General features: G+C 46.2%; 1 protein-coding gene across 1 annotated transcript; it reads left to right on the forward strand.

Moving 5' to 3' along the window:
• The first annotated feature begins 9,109 nt into the window (after positions 1-9,109).
• On the forward strand, positions 9,110-17,915 carry LOC115091786 (gastrula zinc finger protein XlCGF26.1-like). Its single transcript, XM_029601997.1, has 3 exons — positions 9,110-9,163; positions 14,837-14,950; positions 16,189-17,915. Exons 1-3 carry the CDS (start codon positions 9,130-9,132, stop codon positions 17,700-17,702), a joined length of 1,662 nt encoding a protein of 553 aa, XP_029457857.1. The 5' UTR covers positions 9,110-9,129; the 3' UTR covers positions 17,703-17,915.
• Positions 17,916-18,264: the final 349 nt, after the last annotated feature.

Consider the following 18,264-nt stretch of genomic DNA (forward strand, 5'->3'; position numbering starts at 1 on the left):
TAAAAAAAAGTCACCACCATTTTGAGCCCTCTATCTATACATTACGCTTGTTTTCATCGGCAGGCTTCCCAAGAAGAACTCAATCAGATGCTCCTGCCCATGCACGAGCTCCCCCAAGGTGGCCGCCATATGCCCCAGCAGTCCTTGGACTGGGTCCATACTGCGGTTCAACCTCACCAGTGGTGCAAGCGCAGCATCCAAGGGCGCCCCCTGATGGAAGGAGGCAGTCCTTCCGCCCGGGGCTCTTCCTCAGATGCTGCGGCCTGTTCCTGTAGATGTTGAGCCCTACAGAATTTAAGACATTTACCAAACATCAATAAAATAATAAAATATTTAAAATGTCAGATGCAGACAGCCCATAATTACAACTAATAAGGATGAAAAAATCATCGTTCTCCATTCCAGAACCCTTAATACTCAAACACCCTAAGCATGTCATGGATTAGTGGGGCAGCACAAACTTTCGCCACACACACACAGGAACAGACTCATATTCACACACACACAGGAGCAGGCTCATATTCTCTCACACACACACACACACACAGGAGCAGGCTCATATTCACACACACACACAGGAGCAGGCTCATATTCACACACACACACAGGAGCAGACTCATATTCACACACACACAGGAGCAGGCTCATATTCTCACAAACACACACACAGGAGCAGGCTCATATTCACACACACACACACAGGAGCAGGCTCATAGTCACACACACACACACAGGAGCAGGCTCATATTCACACACACACACACACAGGAGCAGGCTCATATTCACACACATACCTCAGATAGCTTCCCAGTCATAATCATACACACTGCAGGCTGGTTCCCATTGACACATACACATACCTAGGCAGGATCCCATTCACATATACACACACATTCCCAAGTGAGTTCCCATACACATATACACACACAATCCCAGGCAGGTTCCCATACACATATACACACACAATCCCAGGCAGGTTCCCATACACATATACACACACAATCCCAGGCAGGTTCCCATACACATATACACACACAATCCCAGGCAGGTTCCCATACACACATACACACACAATCCCAGGCAGGTTCCCATACACACATACACACACAATCCCAGGCAGGTTCCCATACACACACACACAATCCCAGGCAGGTTCCCATTCACACACACACACACACACAATCCCAGGCTGGTTCCCATTTACACACACACACACAATCCCAGGCAGGTTCCCATACACATAATCCCAGGGAGGTTCCCATAAACACACACAATCCCAGGCAGGTTCCCATACACATATACACACACAATCACAGGCAGGTTCCCATACACATATACACACACAATCACAGGCAGGTTCCCATACACATATACACACACAATCCCAGGCTGGTTCCCATACACACACACACAATCCCAGGCTGGTTCCCATTTACACACACACACACACCTTATCCCAGGCAGTTTCCCATTCACACACACACAATCCCAGGCAGGTTCCCATACACATATACACACACAATCCCAGGCAGGTTCCCATACACACGCACAATCCCAGGCAGGTTCCCATTCACACACACACACACACACACAATCCCAGGCAGGTTCCCATTCACACACACACACACACACAATCCCAAGCTGGTTCCCATTCACACACACACACACACACACACTCAATCCCAGGCAGGTTCCCATACACACACACAATCCCAGGCAGGTTCCCATTCACACACACACAATCCCAGGCTGGTTCCCATTTACACACACACACACACACAATCCCAGGCAGGTTCCCATTTACACACACACACACAATCTCAGGCAGGTTCCCATTTACACACACACACACAAAATCTCAGGCTGGTTCCCATTTACACACACACACACACAATCCCAGGCAGGTTCCCATACACACACAATCCCAGGCAGGTTCCCATTCACACACACACACAATCCCAGGCAGGTTCCCATTCACACACACACACAATCCCAGGCAGGTTCCCATACACATACACACAATCCCAGGCAGGTTCCCATTCACACACACACACAATCCCAGGCAGGTTCCCATACACATACACACAATCCCAGGCAGGTTCCCATTCACACACACACACACACACACACACACAATCCCAGGCTGGTTCCCATTTACACACACACACACACACAATATCCCAGGCAGGTTCCCATTCACACACACACAATCCCAGGCAGGTTCCCATACACATATACACACACAATCCCAGGCAGGTTCCCATTCACACACACACACACAATCCCAGGCTGGTTCCCATTCACACACACACACACACACACACTCAATCCCAGGCAGGTTCCCATACACACACACAATCCCAGGCTGGTTCCCATTTACACACACACACACAATCCCAGGCAGGTTCCCATTCACACACACACACACACACACACTCAATCCCAGGCAGGTTCCCATACACACACTCAATCCCAGGCAGGTTCCCATACACACACACAATCCCAGGCAGGTTCCCATTCACACACACACAATCCCAGGCTGGTTCCCATTTACACACACACACACAATCCCAGGCAGGTTCCCATTCACACACACACACACACACACTCCCAGGCAGGTTCCCATTCTCACACACACACTCGGGCAGATTTCAACTCACACCCAATCAGATTGATACACACACACACAGGCAGGTTCCCACACATCCAATCAGGCTCTCATTCATTCATTCATACCTACATACACACAGACCCCCAGGCAGGTTTCCATTCAATACACACTCAGGCACACACATACAGGCAGGTTCCCTTTCATTCACACACACATACACACACACATATATAGCCAGGTTCCTAGTTATACACACACATAGGGAGGTTCCCTTTCATACACACACACACACACACACACACACACACACACACACACACACACATCCCTATCCATACCATCAGGAGCAGATAGGTGAGCACATTCTGCTGCTGCTCCTTGTGTGCCAGCTCCTGCACTGCACTTCTTCTATGATGACCTCGTGCTTCATGAGATCACATAGAGTACATGCTAAGTGCACGTGTGTTGATTACCACAGGCCGGCCCAATGAAGGCACAGGAGGACAGGCACTCTCCTTGCAGACCTCCGCTTCTTCCACTGCTGGTGGGATGGGGTCCACTGGCGGCCTCATGAGCCCCCACCCCCACAAGATGTGCACAGCCGGTAGCGCCGGGCCTGTCCATGTGGAATGGGATCCCCCGGTGGCGGCAGGGCCTTTTCTTGGCTGGGGAGGATGGGATCCCCTGCCTCCGGGTGCCTCCTACAGTATGGCCCCCTCCCCCTCCCCACAGTAAGCCACTGCCATTGATGTTGGTGAATATTTCTGTTCTGCAGATATTTCTAGATCTGAATCTGTGCAAATCACACCCAGGGTAATAATGCACTTATCTCATCCCTGGTTTAATGATGCACGACTGTCAAATCTTTTCCATTGGAAAGAATCAATCAATAGAACTGGGGAAGATGAAATGAAACTCCAGGAACGCAGATAAGAATACAACTATAATTCATTTGAATTCTGTATGAATCTGAATTTTATCTTAACGTTTTGATTAAAGAAGCTGACGTTATTTGCAAAAAATCAAAAAATAATAAGAATTTTCACAAAAGTGAGGACATTGGATCACCTGATGAATATGACCAATGATTATAAAGAAGGCTGAGTCCTAAAGTTTGATTACTACATGATGAAGCCTAGTATGATGGTCATTTACATTTTTATCTAAATGTATGACATCTGGTGATATGAGGACTTATTTGGTAGTCTGGATATAGTGATTTAATAACTAGCCAGAAGGTAGAAATAAGCTAGGAGCTGTGTATGCCTAAGTAAAAAGGTTGAAAAACATCAGTTACTCACCTTGGAAAGGTGTTAGGGTTGTGTGATTGATTTGATTAGGTACCAACATTTGTTAATCTGAACAGCAGTGAGTCACTCAGGCTGACTAATTGAAGTGTTAAGGTTGTGTGATTGATTTGATTAGGTACCAACATTTGTTAATCTGAACAGCAGTGAGTCACTCAGGCTGACTAATTGAAGTGTTAAGGTTGTGTGATTGATTTGATTAGGTACCAACATTTGTTAATCTGAACAGCAGTGAGTCACTCTGGCTGACTAATTGAAGTGTTAAGGTTGTGTGATTGATTTGATTAGGTACCAACATTTGTTAATCTGAACAGCAGTGAGTCACTCTGGCTGACTAATTGAAGTGTTAAGGTTGTGTGATTGATTTGATTAGGTACCAACATTTGTTAATCAGAACAGAAGTGAGTCACTTGATCCAAGATAGCGTCTTGAAGGGAGGACGGAGTCAGAGGCTCTCTCAAAAAGTTAGTTTTTACTTCGGACCTAGATACCGCATACAAAGAGGGTAGGATTCGGATTGAATCCCCTGCGCCTACCTTATCCACCCCAACTCAACCCACCATTGAGGGGTTCTTTACTCCGGCGAATACATCGACTCTGGGAGGGAGGTCCGTGGCGGAGTCAGGGGAAAAACACACCTTGGCCCTGCAGGACACACAGACAACATTGAGCCCTGGGACGCCCGTGACTCCTTCTCCACCATCCCACGACCCCTGTACGGGTCCTGGGTCAGGCTTCATGGAGGTTACAGCCAGAAGTGAAGCCGACAGCAGAGGCAGGATCCGGAGCACTCAGGGTGGGCTCTGCATCTGAAGGCGTTGCAGACCTGAAGGTTCAAGCTGTGGTGCGGTGGGCTGATTCGGAGGTGCAAAATCAGCTGAGCCTGAATGCATCAGCAATTATTCGCGATGGGAGATAAGGACCGACAAATGATCCTGTTAGGATGTTAGAAGTCTGCCGGAAAGGGGCAGTAAACACTGCTTTCAATTAAAAATTGCTTAAACCTCAAGTTATAATGTTAGAAGCAGTTTGGAATGCTCTGATTTCTTTGGAAAATTCGATTTCTACATTAACTGTGGCTATAAGTGATTCACAAAAAAAGCATTCAATGTATGGAACCATTACTTAATTCTCATGAAGCTAAAATTAAAGATTTGGACTCACAAGTCTCGCAGTTACAAGACGTTCACAGAAATTTAGTACAAGGAGAAGTAGTAACCTCGAAGAAAATGGAGAACTTGGAAAATGCTCTCAGATATTTAAATCTTAAGAGTGTTAAACTTTCCTCATGTTAAATTAATATCTCCACGAGTTCAATTTAAAAAATGTTTGATGGATATATTGCTTCTTCCATTGGATGCTATTCCACCTTTATCAAATATATACTTCTCATCTTCAGAAAAGAAAGGAAATCTTGAAGTTACTGATAATTTGCCCCAGAATATGGGCACGGACCTTTCAGCTTTATTGGAGACATCAGGGAGGATCAAGTGGACTTCTGAGGAACTTTGCTAGTAACTTTTGTTTTGCCAGCAGATAGAGACTCTATACTGAGACTTTTTCTTCGTAATAGAGAAAAACTATATTATGGTCAGAAGATCTGGGTCTATCCCAATATTACCAGAGTTACCCAAACCCGTAGGAAGAAGCTGTTAGGAATGTGTCAGGAGGCTAGACAGCTAGGTGCACAGATTACAATCAGATATCCTTGTAAATGTGTAATGAAACTTAATAAGGTTCGGAATATCTTTTTTGAACCTTCCCAGCTGCGTTTTTTCTTAAATTCTTATAGAACTGAAGGCAGTGTTACCTAACCAGATCAGGGTATAAAGTGTATATCTATTGCCTTCCTTTTATTTCTTTTTTCCTTTTACCTAATTTTTGAATTTGTGTTCTAAGTAACCTTTGGATCTCCCAGAATACTTTGGATAGGGTCTAATGATTACTTAGCAATAGGTGGATAATGTGTATATCCTAGCCTTAGATTTTCTTTAAAATAATTTGTAAATGACCCATTCTAGATTGGATGATTTCTGTCTAATGTTGTTAATAAATGAATAAATTAAAAAAAAAAGTGTCACTCATGTTAACTAACTGTAGTATAAATCTCCAAAGGTATTGTTTTGTACTAGTTTACCTTAGAAGCACAAGATATATTGCAAGGGAAAAGCCCAGTAACCCACAATCCAGTGGGAGCACTGACAGGAGAGGATCACCTTATTGGTGGCTGAAAAGAATCAGTAAGTATTGCTTGGGAGAAGTAAAATATTGGAGTATATTCTTTAGTGTATTTGTGTGTCTGTATTAAATAGCTAATCAGAAGGCATGCAAAAAACAGGATTTTGTGTGTTTTGCATTAAATATCTAGTCAGAAGGCAAGCACAATAACCAGGAGTTTTATAGGTTTATATTAAATAGGTAGTCAGAAGGCAGGCAAAACCCAGGAGTTTGTTTGTTAGAATTAAAAAGCTAGTCAGAAGGTAGAATTCAAACTAGGAGCTATATATGTCTTTCTCTCCATTTGCACTTTTCTGTGTGTGGCTCCTGATCAAGAAACAGTGTAAGGTATTAGGCGTCCAAGGTGAAACTTACAGCCTTCAGCACGTGTTTTGATTACCACAGGCCGGCCCAATGAAAGCACAGGAGGACAGCACTCTCCTTGCAGTCCTCCGCTTCTTCCACTGCTGGTGGGATGGGGTCCACTGGTGGCCTCATGAGCCCCCTTATCCCGCTGCCACACCCGCACAAGATGTACACAGCTGGTAGCGCCGGGCCTGTCCATGGCCCACCTTTTCCATCCAGTGGAATGGGATCCCCCGTGGCAGCAGGGCATTTTTTTGGCTGGGCAGGATGGGATCCCCTGCCCCCGGGTGCCTCCTACAGCATGACCCCCCTATGAGGAAAGACTAAAGAGGTTAGGACTTTTCTGCTTGAAGAAGAGACGGCTGAGGGGGGATATGACTTGTTTACTTATTTTGTTCAATGTAAAAAACTTCTTATTTTTTCTGTTCCATGTAAACCGCTAATATGTAGCGATAGTTACTGTTCCTTGTGAACCGGGGTGATATGTATATTATACAGGAACCTCCGGTATATAAATTATATTAAATAAATAAATAAATATGATAGAGGTGTTTAAAATCATGAGAGGTCTAGAACGGGTAGATGTGAATCGGTTATTTACTCTTTCGGATAACAGAAAGACTAGGGGGCACTCCATGAAGTTAGCATGGGGCACATTTAAAACTAATCGGAGAAAGTTCTTTTTCACTCAATGCACAATTAAACTCTGGAATTTGTTGCCAGAGGATGTGGTTAGTGCAGTTAGTGTAGCTGTGTTTTAAAAAGATTTGGATAAGTTCCTGGAAGAGAAGTCTATTAACTGCTATTAATCAAGTTTACTTAGGGAATAGCCTCTGCTATTAATTGCATCAGTAGCATGGGATCTATTTAATATTTGGGTACTTGCCGGGTACTTGCCATGTACTTGCATCCTGAATTAGCCACTGTTGGAAACAGGATGCTGGGCTTGTTGGACCCTCAGTCTAACCCTGTATGGCAACTTCTTTTATTCTCAGAATAAAAGGGGAACAAAAAGAAAGGACAAAATATGAAAATAATAATAATAGTCAAGTAAAATTATAGAAACAGAAATGATGGCAGACAAAGACCGTATGGCTCATCCAGTCTGCCTAGATTATGGAAAGTGCAATATCAGGGCAGGTGCTCAGATTTCATTTCGCTGCTGTTTCTCCCCTCTCCCCAGGATTATAAAGAGGTTTTCCTGCTCCTTCTTTTGTGGGAAGTCTCGGATTTCCTCTCTCAGCTCTGGGAAATGTGCATCTCTGATCTCTTTGTATTTGCACAGCACAGAAGGAAATGCATTTCTGTTTCTCTTTCTCCAGGGTTGCACTGCAGGCAGATTCGGGCTCCCTGGGGTTTGCAGTTTAGGTTTTGCCTGCAGCTTTCTGTTTCCAGTCTGTGATCATTTATTCTGTATTGGGTGAGGGTCTCCCTGTTTCTTGCATTTGGGGCTGAGGTGAGGTCTCTGCTCCCTGTAGTTTCTGTGGGAGGATCTGTAGCAGCCCAGCTTGTTCTGCTTCCCAGTCTGCACCTCCCTCCCCACTCTCCTCCCCCTGTGTCATCAGTGACCACCTCCCTCCCCACTCTCCTCCCTCTCTGTCATCAGTGAGCACCTCCCTCCCCACTCTCCTTCCCCCTCTGTCATCAGTGAGCGCATGCAGGAGGAGGAGCTGCTGTGCTTGTAGGGAAAGAGATTTTCTCTTCTGCAAGAGAGGAGCCCCCAAGGCGTTTCTAATCTGCTTCAGGGACCCCCAGAGAGAGGAGAATGCCTGCAGGAGCTGCTGCTCAGGTAGGAGATTGCAGGCAGGGCAGAGGCAGACCGGGCTTTAATAGCACCAGACCAGAGCTGGGCTTTGGGCTCCCTGTGTGAGAAATTGTTACTCAGGATCCAGCACTTGAGATTGCAGGCACTGCAGAGGCAGACCGGGCTTTAATAGCACCAGAGCTGGGCTTTGGGCTCCCTGTGTGAGAAATTGTTACTCAGGGATCCAGCACTTGAGATTGCAGGCACTGCAGAGGCAGACCGGGCTTTAATAGCACCAGACCAGAGCTGGGCTTTGGGCTCCCTGTGAGAGAAATTGTTACTCAGGGATCCAGCACTTGAGATTGCAGGCACTGCAGAGGCAGACCGGGCTTTAATAGCACCAGACCAGAGCTGGGCTTTGGGCTCCCTGTGAGAGAAATTGTTACTCAGGGATCCAGCACTTGAGATTGCAGGCACTGCAGAGGCAGACCGGGCTTTAATAGCACCAGACCAGAGCTGGGCTTTGGGCTCCCTGTGAGAGAAATTGTTACTCAGGGATCCAGCACTTGTTTCCTCGCTGCTCCTGTGGGTGCAGGCTCAGGATCAGAAAGGGGCTGGGGGAGACTTTGCTGAGTCTCCCTGCTCCGGGTCTGGGGGGTGAGAAAGCAGAAGAGTAACTCTGTTCTCTGCCCGGGACTTCCACACACAGGGAAACCTCTGCTCCTGCTCTGCTGAGCCCCAGCGCTGGGAGCTCTCCTGATGGACCTCATGCAGAAGGGTTTGTGTTTCAGGTGCCAGTGACCTTTGAGGACATCGCCGTCTATTTCTCCCAGGAGGAGTGGCAGCGTTTAGAAGAAGGGCAGAAGGAGCTGTACAAGGAGGTGATGAAGGAGAATTATGAGACCCTGAGCTCGCTGGGTAAGGGATCATTTTACAGGTTTATTAGCAGTGAATTCTGAGTGTGAGGGCTCCTGGTGTCACCTGGTGAGAACGTGAGAAAGTGAGCGAGGGCTGCAGGGATCACTTTGCTTCCTGTCACCTGTAACCATGCAGCAGATGCAACATGACCAGGGGGTAAAAAGCAACACGGGGCTGTGTCAGGGGGTTATAGTGAGGGTAGAATGGATGTCACACTGGGCTGTGTCGGGGGTTATAGTGAGGGTAGAATGGATGTCACACGGGGCTGTGTCGGGGGTTATAGTGAGGGTAGAATGGATGTCACACGGGGCTGTGTCAGGGGGTTATAGTGAGGGTAGAATGGATGTCACACGGGGCTGTGTCAGGGGGTTATAGTGAGGGTAGAATGGATGTCACACGGGGCTGTGTCAGGGGTTATAGTGAGGGTAGAATGGATGTCACACGGGGCTGTGTCAGGGGGTTATAGTGAGGGTAGAATGGATGTCACACGGGGCTGTGTCAGGGGTTATAGTGAGGGTAGAATGGATGTCACACGGGGCTGTGTCAGGGGTTATAGTGAGGGTAGAATGGATGTCACACGGGGCTGTGTCGGGGTTATAGTGAGGGTAGAATGGATGTCACATGGGGCTGTGTCAGGGGTTATAGTGAGGGTAGAATGGATGTCACACGGGGCTGTGTCAGGGGGTTATAGTGAGGGTAGAATGGATGTCACACTGGGCTGTGTCAGGGGGTTATAGTGAGGGTAGAATGGATGTCACATGGGGCTGTGTCAGGGGGTTATAGTGAGGGTAGAATGGATGTCACATGGGGCTGTGTCAGGGGTTATAGTGAGGGTAGAATGAATGTCATAGTGGCAATGAAACGAAGCTGGACCCCTCCGTTGTTCTTATTACAGGGAGTTCATTTAGTGCCGTTTTACGAGGAGTGGACCAAGATTACTCAGGTCCTCAGTGTGATAAGAGAATGCCGCGCATTAGAATTTGCTTGGCCTTTCTGAGATTTGTTTCTAGTTTGCACTTATGGGTCCTTAGACCAGCAGCTGATGGTGCAAGAAGTGCTGGGCCGGTTGAGAAAGCTAGGGTCGGTGATTTCAGTTCCCTGTGAGGAGAGAGGTACGGGATGTTAATCCATTTACTTCATCATACTGAAGAAGGAAGGCACTTTCCAGCCAATTTTGGACTTCTAAAGTGTAAATGCAGTGCTCAAGGTACCGCGTTTCCATGTGGAGACTCTGAGCTTGGTTATAGTGGCAGTTTGGAAAGCCGAGTTTCTAGCTTCTCTAGATCTGACGCAGGCGTATCTGCATATACCCATTCGTCTAGACCATCAGCGGTTTCTGCAGTTCGTGGTGCTGGGTCAGCATTTTCAGTTTCAAGCCCTTCCCTTCAGGTTGGCCATGACGCTATGTACGTTCACCAAGGTGATGGCGGTGGCTTTGCATCGGGAAGGAGTTCTGGTGCATCCTTTTCTAGATGACTGGTGAAGTGTGCCGTAATCAAACCCATACTCAAAAAATCTCAACTGGATCTCTCCGACTCAGCTAACTACAGACCCAGTTCAAATCTGTCCTTCCTAGCAAAGGTCCTGGAAAAACTCATAAACCATCAACTATCCGAATACCTGGAAACCCATAGACTACTATATCCCACTCAACATGGCTTCAGGAAGTCACTCAGCATAGAGACACTCCTACTTTCCCTTGCAGACACAGCACTGAGAGGTCTAGACGTCAGTCAATCCTACCTTCTGATACTTCTGGATATTTCGGCCACATTCGATACCATCAACTACGATATCCTACTAGCCCGGCTAAGGGACATTGGACTCGGTGACACCCCCATAAAATGGTTCGGCTCTTACCTATCAAACAGAACCTACAAAGTAAGAATAAATACCAGCGAATTAAGACATTTCCCCCTCTCACACGGCGTACCACAAGGATCATCACTCTCCTCCATCCTTTTCAATATATACATGCTCCCCTCTGCAAACTCCTCTCCAGCCTGGACCTCTTCTACTACGTCTATGCAGATGACGTACAAATTCTCCTCCCCATGAAAGAAAACATCCAAAACACCCTTCTACAATGGGAGTCCTACTTATTCTAAATAAAAAATCCTCCTTACTCAGATATCGCTCACACTCAATCACATGAAAACTGAAATACTACACATAACAAACAGACCCTCCACAAAGAACACTCAAGACCTCCTGACCACACAACCAAACAATCAGTTCATACCCACAGTAAAGACCTAGGAATAACACTAGACTCCGAACTTAACCTAAAAAAACACATCAATGCAACAATAAGTGAGGGCTACTTCAAACTACAAGTCCTCAAAAAAATTCAAAACCCTCCTCTTCAACCAAGACTACCGGACAGTACTTCAATCCCTCATATTCTCCAAGCTGGACTCTCACAAACAACAAACGCTCCACCCACATCACACCCATTCTTACAGACCTCCACTGGCTCCCCATAATCCTCAGAATACATTACAAAACCCTAATGCTTTTGCATAAGACCATCAACAATGAGAAAATTGAATGACTAAAGGACGCCCTCCATTCTCACAACTCTCAAAGAGTCCTCCGATACAAGAACACCAGCCTGCTGACAATTCCCTCCACCAAACTGGCCCACCGTACCACAACCAGAGAATGCGCCATCTCAATAGCTGGCTCCTCACTATGGAACAAACTACCTACACAACTCAGATTAGAACCCTCAACACAGTCTTTCAAGAAAATCCTAAAAACTTGGCTATTCAAGAAAGCCTTCCCATCTGCGTGCTAATGACACCACCTGATCACCCTTTACCTGTCTTTCTCCTCCTCGCTTTTCCATCCAAGTTCTACAACTCCCTCATTCCACTCCTTTCAATCACCTGATGTAATTCAATCGAAATTTCAATTTGTTAATTGTTACACTGTTCAATCTGTTTCAAACATAAGTTCCAATCTGTTATTTAAGGTTCTCCGTTACTATGTAATAATAATAATAAGACTATGTATTACTATGTAATAATAATTGTTGTCATATTATTCCATGCGTTAATCTGTAAACCGATGTGATATGCCATATCGAATGTCGGTATATAAAAAACAAACTAATTAATTAATTAGGGCAAAGTCGGAGGATCTTTGTTGCCAGTCGATTCAGAAAGTGATCAGACTTCTCGAGTTGTTCGGTGGTGGAGTCACCTGGTTCCTTCGCAGACCTGGAGTATCTAGGAGCTTGGGTCGACACTTGGAGTGGCAAAGTGTTTCTCACGATCGGAGAAGCATGTTCACAAGCTACAGAGGCAGATTCGGCGCTAGTTAGGGTTGCTGATGCCCAAGATCTGGGATTATTTGCAGGTTCTCAGCTCAGTGGCTTCAACCCTAGTGGACATTTGCTCATATGAAACCCTTACAGAGGGCTCTTTTGGCTCAGGGCAACCCACTCTTGGAGGAGTTTTATCTGCCCTTGCCGCTCGTGGGTGTTGCATGGGTCAGCCTGCTTTGGTGGCCTCTAAGTTCCACTCTGGTTCATAGTATGGAGCTTGAGGTTCTGAATTGGGTGGTACTTACTACCAATGCCACTTTTGTCTCTCAGCGTGCTTTTGAGAGGCGGCGATTGAGATGCAAGAGTTATCCCGAAGCGGTTATTGCAGGCTAGAACAAAGTCCTCTTCTCTTTAATATGTGAGAGTCTGGAAGGTTTTTGAGTCCTAGTGTATCACTAACAGAGTCCAGGCTCTAAAATCTTCGGTGTCTGATGTTTTATCTTTTCTGCAAGAAGGTTTGATCAAGGGTTTGTCTTTAAGCTCTCTTAGAGTTTAGGTGGCTGCTCTAGGTTGTCTTCGAGACAAGATTGAGGATTCCCCTTTGTCATCTCATACAGATGTGGTTCAGTTTCTCTGGGGCGCAAAGAATTTGCATCTGCCAGTACGGAGAGTTTGTCCACCCTGGAATCTTAATCTTGTCCTTAGAGGTTTGTGTGAGGCTCCCTTTGAATCACTCAGGAGAGCAACTCTTAAAGATTTGAATCTTAAGGTTGTTTTTCTAGTGGCAATAATTTCGGCTAGGAGAATATCCGAATTGCAGGCTTTGTCTTGCCATGATCCAGATTTCCGACTTGAGGGAGTCATTGCGGCTGGTACCTTCCTTTTTACCAAAGGTGGTATCAGTGTTTCATGTGAATCAGACGGTGGACCTTCCAACTTTTCCTGAGATGGATGCCTCCACTCCTCATGCGAGAGGGTTTAAGTTGTTGGACGTTGTTGCAATACCTCAAGGTAACTAATGACTTTAGAAGGTTTGATCATTTCTTTGTTCTGTGGAGTGGTCCGAAAAGAGGTTTTCAGGCATCAAAGGCAACTATTGCATGGTGGCTCAAGGAGGCCATTGGGTCATCCGGTTCCTGAGGGTTTGCGTGCTAATCCTACATGTTCTTCTGGGCGGAGGCTCTGCAGGAAATTTGCAGGGCGGCGAACTGGAAGTCGCTGCATACATAAGGCACTATCGTCTGGATGTGGGAGATACAGGCTCCCGTTCCTTTAGCGAGAGTGTTTTGCGAGTGATACATCCCAGGAGTCTGGACTGATCCGGGTACGTTTAGGGAAAGGAAAACTGGTTCTTACTAGAGATGTGCATTAGTTTATCACGAATTAGGCAATTTCAACGAAATTGCCTAATTCGTCGTGATTCGGGGGGCTCGAACCCCAACACGGATTTTCCCCGAACTTCGGGGAAATTCGTTTTTCAGGTTAGCACAGGGGAGAGGGGCACATTTATTTAAAAAAAAAAATAATAATAATAATTCACCCCAACCCATCAATTTTACTTTATTACAATGCCCCCCACCATCCCGATCCCTCCCCAAGACTTACTAAAAGCTCTGGTGGTCCAGCAGGCTCCCGCGAGCGATCTCTCCCTCCGGGTCGTCGGGCTGTCGGGCCTGCTACGAATCAAAATGGCGCCGATGGCCCTTTGCCCTTACGATGTCACAGGGGCTACCGGTGCCATTGGTCGGCCCCTGTTACATGGTAGGAGTACAATGGACCCTGCTGGACCACCAGGGCTTTTAGTAAGTCTTGGGGAGGGATCGGGATGGTAGGGGGGGGGGGATTGTAATACAGTTCATTTGAATGGTTGGGGTGGGGGTTTTTTTTATTTGTTTTTCCGGGTTCAGGTTTGGGTTTCAGCTTCGTTTTTGCTGAAAAACAATCCGTGGGAAAATGAGTTTTCCCACGAAGAGCCCGAACTGAAACATGACCCGACCCAGAGAAACGAAGCTCATCTCTAGTTCTTACCTGCTAATTTTCGTTCCTGTAGTACCACAGATCAGTCCAGAACCTGCCCGATCTGTAGAGGGGGAGACTCGTCCACTCATTCTATTTTCTTGGTTTGGAATGCAGACTTGTTTAAAAAAAAAAAAAAAATTGGTGGGTTTTGTTTTGTTTGTTTTGTTGGTTTTTAAACTTGGGTACAGGTCAATACTGAGGAAATGTATCTCCATCTCTGTATCTCCAAATATGCAGTCAAACGTCTCACGCTGCTTCATAATTCAGCACAATGCATCACTCACCTTACACAGTCAATAGGAGAGGCAGGAGGTGCAGCGTAGCTTCCTTGAGATAATGAGGATTGTGAATATTGAGAGGCTCTTATCTCATCCCTGGAACAGGCTCTGTGACTGTCACCCCGGATATTATATCCCACATTGAGCGAGGGGAAGAGCCGTACATCAGGGAGGAGCCGGGATCAGAGGAAGGAGAAAGAGGAGAAAGCAGCTGCTCAGGTGAGTCCAGGAATAAGAGGGACGGGAGCTGCAGAGACCCCTTCACAAGCCCCTCTGGGGATCTCTTTAATCACTGAGCTGGTTCTGATCTCCCTGCGTATCTTGTACAAGCCTCACTGCTTACACTGCTCTCGCTGTGGCCTTCACCCTTCTTTACACTCCCCTCACTCCCAGCTGTCAGCCTTACAAGCTGTGACCCCCTGCGAGCTATTACTTCTCTTTTACCATCATCTCCCTGTTATATCACACCCTAAGGAGCCACCTCCTGCTTTTACCACTGCCCTCTGCCATTTGGGTAACCTTTCTTCCCTGCTTAACCTGACTTCCAGTTATATCTCAGGAGTGTCTTAATCTGTGTCTCCAGCAAACAGAAAAATGCCTTTCAGGTGAATTTTAAAAGCCAAGCAAATACATCAATTAGGGGACGCGGGCACAGGTTGGGCTTACATAGAAACATGAAAATGAGGGCAGAAAAAGACCAAACTGTCCAGTCAGTCTGCCCAGCAAGCTCACGGTAGTATCTGCCGCACCGCACAGGGCACCCCCATTCTCATCATTTTCCCAAACCGTAAAAGTCAGGGGCCTTGCTGGCTGCTGTCTGAGTCTAATTCCCCATTACCTCTTGCTGTTGAAGCAGAGACCAATGTTGGAGTTGAACCAAAAGAATCAGGTTTATTGGTTAAGGGCAGTAACCGCCGCATCAGCAAGTTACGCACGCTCAACGTATTTTCAAACCTCTGACTTGCACGTGCAGCTCACCGAAGTTCAAAAAGGCATAGGGAGTGGGCATGATCTGGGCAGGGCCAAGAGATGTGCACACACAGGTCGTGCAGCACAAGTTTACTTCTGCTATGGAGGAGATGTAGCTGAAAAAATAAAAAAAAATAGCCATTGCTGAGAGGTTTAAAGGATCTGGGGTAAATGAAGGCACTGCAAGCTATTAAACTAAGGGTGTTTGGAGGATCTAGCTCTTAACTGGGTAAACTGGTGAAACTGGTAGTCGCGTGGATGTGCACCGTATAAAGTACGCTGACAACGTGGTAGAAACAGGATTTACGCGGTTAGCCATGCAATCACTTCAAATTGTGTGAACATGTGCGAGCGCCAATGTATTTTATAACCTGCGCATATATTTTATAAAATCGCTACATCTCTGGGTGAGCGCCGACGCACGTGCATCAATGAGTGCCTGCACGTCCATTTAAAAGCTACTGTCCCTGTGTTTAATTTTTATATAGAAAATGAGGATTCCAGAAACAGTAATCCAGAGAGACATCACTGGGAGCTCACTGATAATGAGGAAGTAAAGAAGATTTTATCAGATAGAGAGAGAGAGGAAACTTCTCCATGTGCTGACTGTGGGAAATACTCGAAAAAGAAGCAAAAGAATTCAACAGGAGACTCGGCCACCAATTGTAATGTGTGTGAGGAAAGTGCCTGCAATGTCACAGGTACAAGGGAAGAGCAGAGAAACCAGAGAACAGAACAAAGATGTGCCTGTGATGCATGTGAGATTCACCTCAGGGATCCTGTAACTCTGGAATCACAACAGAGACCACGCACTGAGAAGAGACCGTCTACATCTATAGACCATGGGAAAACCTTCAGTCAGGAGGGAGAGCTACAGGAACAAGAGAAAACACACACTGGAGAATGCAGTAAGAAAGGAAGTCCTGTACATTATAAAATCTGTAAAGGAGACAGACCATTTCCATGCACTGAATGTAATAAAAGTTTCATTACAAAATCAAGCCTAACATCTCACCAGAAAATCCACACTGGGGAGAGACCATTTAAATGCACTGAGTGTAGTGAAAGCTTCAAGTGGAAGGCAAACCTCATAAATCACCAGATAATCCCCACATGGGAGAGACCTTTTTCATGTACTGAGTGTAGTAAAACCTTTAAGTGGAAGGCAACACTCAGAAACCACCAGAAAATCCATAATGGGGAGAGATATTTTAAATGTTCTGAGTGTAATAAAACTCTTAAGTGTAAGGCAAATCTCCAAAAGCACCAGAAAATCCATACTGGTGAAAGACCATTTTCATGTATAGAATGTGGTAAAAACTTCAGTCAGAAGGCAACCCTCATAAACCACCAGAGAATCCACAATAGGGAGAGAGACTTTTCATGCATAGAATGTGGTAAAAGCTTCACACAGAAGACAACTCTTACAAATCACCAGAAAACTCACACAGGGAAGAGACAATTTTCATGTACTGAGTGTAATAAAAGCTTCAATTGGAAAGCAAGCCTCACAAATCACCAAAAAATCCACACTGGGGAGAGACAATTTTCATGTATGGAATGTGGTAAAAACTTCACACAGAAGACAAGTCTTACAAGTCACCAGAAAATCCACACAGGGGAGAGACCATTTTTATGTACTGAGTGTAGTAAAACCTTTAAGTGGAAGATAAACCTTTTAAACCATCACAAAATCCACACAGGGGAGAGACCATTTTCATGCACTGAGTGTAATAAAAGTTTCAATCGGAAGGCACATCTCAGAAATCACCAGAAAATCCACACTGGGGAGAAACAATTTTCATGTATAGAATGTGGTAAAAGCTTCACACAGAAGACAAGTCTTACAAATCACCAGAAAATTCACACAGGTGAGAGACCATTTTCATGTCCTGCGTGTAGTAAATGCTTCAAGTGGAAGGCAAGCCTCACAAAGCACCAGAAAATCCACACAAGGGAGAGATCATTTTCATGTACTGAATATAGTAAAAGCTTTAAGTGAAGAAACCTCACACACTTACAGAAAATACCATAAATTTGTACTGCATATAGTAAGATACCACTTTTTGTACTGAATATAATAAGCTTTAATCCAGCGGTTCTCAACCTGTGGGTCGCGACCCCGGCGGGGGTCGAATGACCAAAACGCAGGGGTCGCCTAAAGCAGGTCTCCAACCACCGGTCCGTGGACCAGTACCGGGCCGTTGGGGTTTTTTGCCGGTCCGCGGCGCCGCGGCTGCTGCGGGGAGGCGGGGCGAATCTGGCGACCTGCCTCCTCCAACCCCAAAGGGAAGAGAATTGGCCCAAAAAGCTAGCGCGTCGCAGTGACGTATGTTGCTGGAGCCGCGCAGGCAGGAAGGAGGTGTATCAGCCACTGCAGGTGCTCCTCCTACTTCCTTCCTGCCCGCCCTGCCCCGGAAGACAAATGTTGCCGGAGCCGCACGGGGAGGAAGGAGGAGGCGCGTCAGCCACGTGGGTAGAAGAGGCGCTTCAGCCGCGTGCAGAAGAGGAGCAGCGGGACCGGGAAGACTAGGGCCACTGCAGAGCCCATCCTGTGGCAACCC

Source organism: Rhinatrema bivittatum, chromosome 5, assembly GCF_901001135.1.
Source record: "Rhinatrema bivittatum chromosome 5, aRhiBiv1.1, whole genome shotgun sequence".
Classification (NCBI taxonomy): Eukaryota; Metazoa; Chordata; class Amphibia; order Gymnophiona; family Rhinatrematidae; genus Rhinatrema; species Rhinatrema bivittatum.